Source organism: Brienomyrus brachyistius, chromosome 8 (genome assembly GCF_023856365.1).
Source record: "Brienomyrus brachyistius isolate T26 chromosome 8, BBRACH_0.4, whole genome shotgun sequence".
NCBI lineage: Eukaryota > Metazoa > Chordata > Actinopteri > Osteoglossiformes > Mormyridae > Brienomyrus > Brienomyrus brachyistius.
Window position 1 is genome coordinate 2182367 of NC_064540.1, and position 7933 is coordinate 2190299.

The window sequence follows — 7933 nt, forward strand, 5'->3', positions numbered from 1 at the left end:
GCACTGCACTAAGCGTCCCTGAGAGGGGACTGCTGTTCTATGCTCGAGTCGGCGCATGATTCGACACGCAGCTGTGAGACTGCCTTATCAGGGTGTTCTACATCAGAGAAATTAATTAGCCTATCAGGTGCATGTAGTCAGGCAGACAGAAATGTGTAAAAGCTGGGAACCACACCCAGAACCAGAGGTGCGCCATCATGGCCGATATTTATGGTGGTATAGAGCAGTGTTTCTCCACCCAGTCCTCGGGGAGCGCCGGACAGTCCATGTTTTTGCTTCCTCTCAGCTCCCACCTGTACCAGGTATTCGGCGTTCCTGATTGGCTGGGAGCTGGGAGGGAGCAAAAACCTGGTCTGGTCCGGGGCTCCCCGAGGACTGGGTGGAGAAACACTGGTATAAAGCGCTGGGGCATCTGGGGAATGGGGGGAACGAGGTGAATATGGAGAAGTGGTCAAGCTGGGGAGGACAGGTGAATGGGGGAATAGGGCAAACAGGGAAATGAGGAAGATGAGGAACAGAGCATGATGAAATATATGATGAAATATATGATGGAAAATGCGTTGAGCTTTGTGAGTGTGGTCTTGAGTTATGAGTTCAGGATTAAAATTTTCAGTTTGGTGTATAGAATAAGAAAGGTGTAAAATGGCAGGTTAATCAGAAGGTGCTAGAAACCAGCACTATCACTGACCTCCTCATCAAGACCTCTAAGAATTCAGTGACAATCTGTGTCATATTGTTTGGTGACAGTCTTGAGGAAACGTGACTTAGAGTACAGCAGCACTGTCACCCTCGCGGACGACGTCTTTCTTGTCATCTTGACGAGTTACTTTAGCTCCTTTACGAAACCAACCCCACCCTTACCATTCACACATCTCAAACACACACACATAAATGTACACGCTGTTTTTTCCCCCCTGTGTCATTTATTTGACACCGTTTTACAGCATCAGAGTGATGCTTCTTCAGATCCACCTGACACATTTACGTATTTAGAATTACAATCTTCTCCAAAGAGACATACAATGAGGCAAATAGCACGTCGCAAACATTCATGCCGTCAATGGGCCACCAGGCTTAAGTGCAGCTAGGCTGAGCCTCCAATGAATGCGCAGGAGCAAGTGTAAGCAGCATAGGAGGAAGAGCTGCGCAACGGCATTTAACAAAGAAGGAACTTAATAACTTAAGAACGTATTCAAGGGCCAGAGGTGAGACGTAAGAGCTGAGATCAGAACTTAAAACCCAGCCAGAACACAGCATGTGTTTGGAGCGTTACGTGTCTAACAGCATTATGGGTAAATGGACTGGTTCATTCGTAAAGTCCCCTAATGATCTGATCATAGATTATAGTCTTTGCCCCCTTCCCCCACCCTCTGTCTTGCAGAGATGGGTCCGGCCAGCCCAGATGCAGTGGGGGTGCCGTTAGCCTGCCCATTCTGTCAGCGCACATACCAGCGCGACTCCTCCCTGCGGGAGCACATCCGGTTCTGCCACGAGCGGGACGGTGGGCGGCTTGTCTGCCCGCTGTGTGGCGTCAGCGCCACCTACAGGGAGCAGATGGAACAGCACATGTTGATGCACACCAACCCACCGGGAAAGGTTGGTGTGGGGGTTTGTCGGTATGAGCACAGTGTGACTTTGTCACCGATAAAAGTATAACGTGGCTGTGTGTCTCTCCCAGTTCCCAGTGTTCGACAACACCATGGAGAACAGAAGGTTTAAATGCATACAGTGTGGAAAAGCCTTCAAGTACAAGCACCACCTTAAGGAGCACCTGCGCATACACAGTGGTACGCTGCAACACCTTCTGATTGGCTAAGCTCGATCCCTCAAATCCTTCTGATTGGCTAAGCTCGATCCCTCAAATCATTCTGATTGGCTAAGCTCGATCCTTCAAATCCTTCTGATTAGTTAAGATGCCATGTGACGGCGTGTCTTATTCATTGTTTGAGTGGACAATTTTCTTATGAAACAACTGAAAAAGTCATTATCGGCAAACTAAGGTTACAGATCGTTGTTATGTGGATTGACTGTGAACAAAAACATTACAACAAAGTCTGAGAGAGTGTTTCTGTCCTCTAGGTGAGAAGCCATATGAATGCTCCAACTGTAAAAAGAGATTCTCCCATTCGGGGTCCTACAGCTCTCACCTGAGCAGCAAGAAGTGTCTGAGTGGGGGGGCGGGGCCAGGGGCGGGGTCAGAGGTGCCAAACGGACAGACATACACCACTTACCTCAACAACTCCTCCCCCACCTCGCCGTCAGTCGGCGGGGGGCGGAATGGCAAGAGGGGCTCCCTGTTCCCATTCCAGGCACAGTCAGATGCACTTCCCAGGGAGGCCCCGGGGCCCCAGGAAGGCGGAGTGGTAATGCTCAGGGGCCAGGACCCAGGGAGAGCCTGGGACACAGCTGCGGAGCTGCCTTACCACGCTGCCCTTTTGGCCCACCTGCCCCCCGGGGGGAAGTTTGAGCACATGCTGCAGGAGGCGCTGCGGAGGGGGGCACGGGGAGCCGAGGAGGGCGCTACGGGAGAGGACAGAGGGCGGGGTCATGAAGGGGCCAGACAGGGTGAGACGCCGGGCAGTGGCGTGACATGCAACTGGTGTGCACAGCTCTTTCCCAGCTCCGCCGTCCTGCTGCAGCACGAACGCTACCTCTGCGCCATGAACAGAGACATCACAGAGACCCTCGAGGGGCTCCGCCGTGCCGCCTCCCCCCGGGCCTTTTCCAGGCCCTCCACACGACCACGGGAACCCCGCAGGGCCACCAACGGCTTCTCTGAGGAGGAGAGGTCACCGCTGGCAAGATCAACATGGCACGGGTTCCCTGGACAGCCGCTGGGTTCCACCCGCTCCCCCCTGGCGCCCCTCCCCAGCTCGCTGGCCTCTCAGCCACTCTGGCCTTGTTCGAGGTCCAGCAGTCCGGCTCACCGGGGCGCCCTGCAACCCCCCTCACCCTCTATCTCGGAGCAGAGGGCCAGCTCCACCTCAGGATTCTCTCCGCCGCCCCTTTGCCTGGATCTATCCGCCAGCACCTCCCCCTCTGGCCGGCCGGCTCCGCCAGTCTGGACCCCTGGCTCTGCCGGTTCCCAGAACGAGCCCCTGGATCTCTCGCTGCCCCGGCTGCGGCCAGGCCCCCAGGAAGATAGAGGGCACAGCAGGACTCCGGGAAAGGAGAAGGAATGTCCCGGCAGCCATCACAAAGGACTGACTCTGCCTCTGCACCCGCCAGCAGGCGTCGGATACACTGTGACGCCGTTATTCGGGAGTTCCATTTACGGCGCGGCACACCCCTTCTTCAGCCCCCCCCTGGCTCCCAGCATCGGCGGTACGGCGTACAATGGGCTCCCAGTCCTCACGTCCCCCATGGCCTACATCCGGGAGTCGGACACGGAATCCATGCTCAAGAAGATCCAGCAGGAACGGCAGACATTAATGGTGAGACCTCGCCGAATAGCAGTAACCCCGCGATGTGTGTGCAGTAGGATTAATTATCGGCACTGGGCTTTAGGGTCCCCTTGGGAAATTCAATTAGTTTTGTCAAGCTAGAAGCTAGAAGGCCAGTCCCATACATACAGGATTTACACAGGAAGTATGTCTACTCTGGGTTATAATCCATTCAATCGATCCTGGACAGGATCACAGGGATTATTAGCTTGTATACAAGAAATCTTATTATAGCTGTTAGCTTTAAGCACAGATAACAAGTAGATATATTTAATTGTATATGACCCATTATTTTACTAGTAAACGTAAATGGATTTCTGATGGGAGCCGAGACAGCAGGCGAGGTTGCGAAGTTGCACTGATGAGTCACACGGCTCATTGTGCCGACCTGCGTCGCTGTGGCGAGACCGAGAGCATTAGTCAGCAGCGGCGTCGCCAGCTTCCACGCCGTGACATTTTGCAGACGGAGATGTTTGCGTTTGCGTGGGCCAGCGACACACATCGAGGGCGCACGGGGCCATCTGCTGGGGGGAATTCCGGGGCCACTGCTGACGGGGGCCTCTGCCCCAACCTCGAGGCATCGGGCGCAATTCCAGCCCATAACCTTATACTTTTATGTCTTCTGGGGTTTTTTTTTGGTTTTCATTTTGGTTTGTGAATGAACCCTATAATTTAGCAAGAAACAGAGTCCATCAAGGTGTGGAGGGACCGCACATCTACGCAGGGGAACCTGGAAACATTCGAATTCACTCGACTTCACATGTCCGAAGGCCGGAAAGCCGGCATTCCGTATTTGTCCAGGAAAACTCGAGAAATCCAAACTCCCCCGTGGTTTGTATTTTGACGCATCAGGGTGAGACGCTGAGCCGGAACTGCCTGGACTACTTGTCGGTGATGGAGGACGGGTTCGAGGGAGGCGACGGCCCGGGCAGAAAGAGGCTGAGGAAGACAGACGAGGGGCTCTACGCCTGTGACATTTGCGAGAAAACCTTCCAGAAGAGCAGCTCCCTTCTGCGGCACAAGTACGAGCACACAGGTAGGCTGTGCCCCCCCCCCCCCCGTGGACTGTCCCAACCTACCAACTTGAGCAGGGGGGGTTTCCTATTTCCTGTTCTGACAGTGCCGCTGATCTGCTGATCTCTCCTCTCTTTGGTTTTCTGGGCAGGTCGGCGTCCACACGAGTGCAAGGTGTGCAGGAAGGCATTCAAGCACAAGCACCACCTGATCGAGCACTCACGCCTGCACTCCGGCGAGAAACCGTACCAGTGCGATAAGTGCGGAAAGCGTTTCTCACACTCGGGCTCCTACTCGCAGCACATGAACCACCGCTACTCCTACTGCAGCCGCGACCTCGATGTCAGCGAGCTTCCTGGTGAGGAGGTGCCACCACCAGGGGGCGCTGAGCCCTGCCGGCCCCTGGATTTGGGCCTGTCCTTAGCGGGGGCCCCTGCCTCCCTCAGCGATTCCAGCCTGGACGGGGCCACCGGTGTCCCTAGGGAGGAGGATGACGAGGAGGAGGAAGAGGAGGGGGAGCAGCGACACCGGAACAACTACACGGAGGGGAGGGCTGCGGTGCTGGACGAGGGGATCCAGCCCACAGATGCGTCTCTCCCTGTGGGAGATGAGGATATGTGTGGTGAGGGCAGCAGTGTGGGAAGTAGTGGCCCAGAGGAGCTGGAGGGAGCTAGTGGGAGCGAGAACACCAGTAACTGAGACCAGTACAAGGCAAATGTAGCAGGGGAATGCAGTGGGAGTGACTGCAAGCTAGGAAAATAAAAATGACAGGAACAAAATGACAACAGGAGGTGCACAGTCCATAAAAAGGAGGGAATGTTCCAGAACATTGCTGGGGGGAAGCTTCTTTAAATGGATGCAAGGATGGTGGCTTGGAGAGGAGGGGAGGCCACACAGCATTTTCCTGGAATCAAAGAAAGCTTCTGGGCTGGTTAAAACAGCGGGAGGTGAGAATCTCCCAGTCCCCACCCAAGTCCAAGTGGACACCCCAACTCACGCACAGAGTTGGGCAAGAAAAGACTTTAGATACCAGAACCTACCCTCTGGTCCACGCTGCTGGTTAGGAAACAGAGAACATTTCTGATCACGGCAACACAGCTGGACTCTCTGCCAAAAGGAACAAACAGGAATACGATTTTTTTTTTTCCTTCACTTTTTCATGGAATGCAAATGCATTGTTTCGTAGTTTGTCATATTCATAGGACATTTTTGTTTTATAAACTCAGCAGAACTAATTTCTTAGGTGGAAGTTAAATTTGATGATATAGTCATCGCAGGGGTTCGTTTATAACATTTAAGCCATATAAAAAGACAATCACTTTAAAAAACAAAATCACGGCACGTAACTCTACACTGATTTTTTTCTGAGAAATTCCCTAAAATGTGATATATATATATATGATTGATAAAAACATAAATATTAATTAGCACTTCGTTTGTCGCACAAAACTCGGTGACAAATGCTAGACAGAAACATTTCTGACAAACATCCTGCCACATCAGATCGGAAAGAGGGGTATTCCCACCGAGAAGGACCCGCGCGCCCCTCAGCCTCAGAGGTGATGCAACAGTCCCTGTCACTCCGTCGCACTTCTCACAGATCTGCTGTGCCTTACTTTCATTTCGCTCCTACCGCCCCTGCTCCCTTATTACATCGCATTTGATGCGTTTTAAAACGAATCCGTGTTGAGCAAAACACGGAAAGGGAACAGAGCTGTTATATTTTTTTAGTATGTTCTTTCTGATAAATTACGCGACCGTGCATTATATTGCATTTCAGGAACAGCCACTGATAATCGGTGCTGTCGATTATTTTACTGTAATGTCTCTCTCTCTCTCATTCACGCTCACACACCGGTTTAGGGAAGCTGACAAAATCCCAGTTGTGAAATACACTGTCATCTGTTTAGGACGTGACACGGTTTTGCTGTTTTTTAACCTAAGCAAAGTTCTTGCCGGTTGATTCGTGCCCGGCTTCAAGTGCAATTGTCTCTGCAACTTGGGCCCGCATCGCAACGCCATTATAACTGATCGTTTATACGAAATGAAGATCGCCATCGATCGGACGCTGTCGCACAGCGTTCAGGGTACCGAGCAGGGGGAGCGAGAAATAATTACAGCCTTTATTCGCCAGCCATGAGCCATGGCCGGGCACACATGCGAAAAGCAAGGGAAATAAATATGAAACCACAGCGACGGCTCAGGCCGGCAGGGGCGGATGACCCGGAGGTGGAGATGGACCTTCGGCCCGCAAACCTCAAACGCGGCGAAGGCTGTTTCCTTATCGAGAGCATTCTCGGATCCGTTGTTTTTGACACTTTTATTTATCCCCGTGGAGAAATTCACGTTTCGCCCACCCCATTTTGCTCCCCATGACACAAAGACTATGTAGGTCTTAAATGGGTGGTAATTTACGGAATAAAACACTCACCTGCTCGCATTTAGCTGTGTAAAGGTGTCTAAGCGGGGCCAGGTGCCATCCAGAAAAAATGTTGGATTAAAATCGCAAAGGTGCTATTTTTCTGCGTTTTTTTTTTATATTCACTTATACTTGGTATGTTTTTTTTCTTTCTATAAATCATCTATTTTGGTGACTTGAGAAAATGACTATTTGTATTTTATTTACTCCTTTTAAAATACTTATGCATTGGAAATGTTTTGTATTTTTTATAAATCCTCCTGGACATCATTTTCTGCCATCTTCGCTGATGTGTTCGTGTTATGTTTTTTGTAAATACTTTACTTTGTAATAAAAACGTGTATATAATATAATGTGAATAAGTGGCGTTTGCGTACCGCTCTGTTCTGGCGAGACCGACCGAAAACCAAAGAGGTTCTGTAATGACAGACACATTTGTATTCTTGTGTTTTAAATTTTCACCTCCCACAAAAACTCCTCTGCAATTTCATACCAATTCTGAAACGGCTTTAAAACCCGAGACTGCATACATGAACATTTAAGTCAAACTGTACTTTATTATTAACATTTAGACCATTATAGTTTCATTAAGTCACTATACAGGCCTATACGCATAGGCCTATGGTAACCCATCTTAACAAATACGTATAATGCGGAGCGTTTTCTAAAACTCTGAAATATGATTGAGATAAAAAATAATGTTTAAAAACTGCTAGATAAATCGTTACAAGAGTTTTAAATAAATAGGTGACCCTCCACGCCAAAACGAAGCTGTTCATCGCGGTATGGGTTACCATACCGATCAGAGGGAATTTCCGAACACTAATCTCACTACTGTAGTGTATAGCATGACATAACAAGTTGTGAGTGGCCCATATCACAGGTTACAGATTGATCACTTCTATTTTGATGCAACACGTCACAGTTAATGAGTAATTAAAATGTTATATTTCGACTTTTCACATCACTTTCCGTTTCTCATAAATAAACCCCCTCGTCCCAGTGTTTCATATGACTTTCCCTCCTGTCACTGTGGTCCCTATTTGCATGATGAGTC

At 50.3% G+C, this 7933-nt stretch overlaps 1 protein-coding gene across 1 annotated transcript in view; it reads left to right on the forward strand.

Annotated features, from left to right (window-relative positions):
- The window catches only part of LOC125747258 (zinc finger E-box-binding homeobox 2-like), a 33721-nt gene extending 26222 nt beyond the window's left edge, over nt 1–7499 (forward strand). The window contains 5 exon segments of the mRNA XM_049022243.1: nt 1382–1596; nt 1679–1787; nt 2080–3434; nt 4296–4479; nt 4609–7499. Coding sequence (XP_048878200.1) covers nt 1382–1596; nt 1679–1787; nt 2080–3434; nt 4296–4479; nt 4609–5156 — 2411 coding nt within the window. The 3' untranslated portion in view covers nt 5157–7499.
- Nucleotides 7500–7933: the final 434 nt, after the last annotated feature.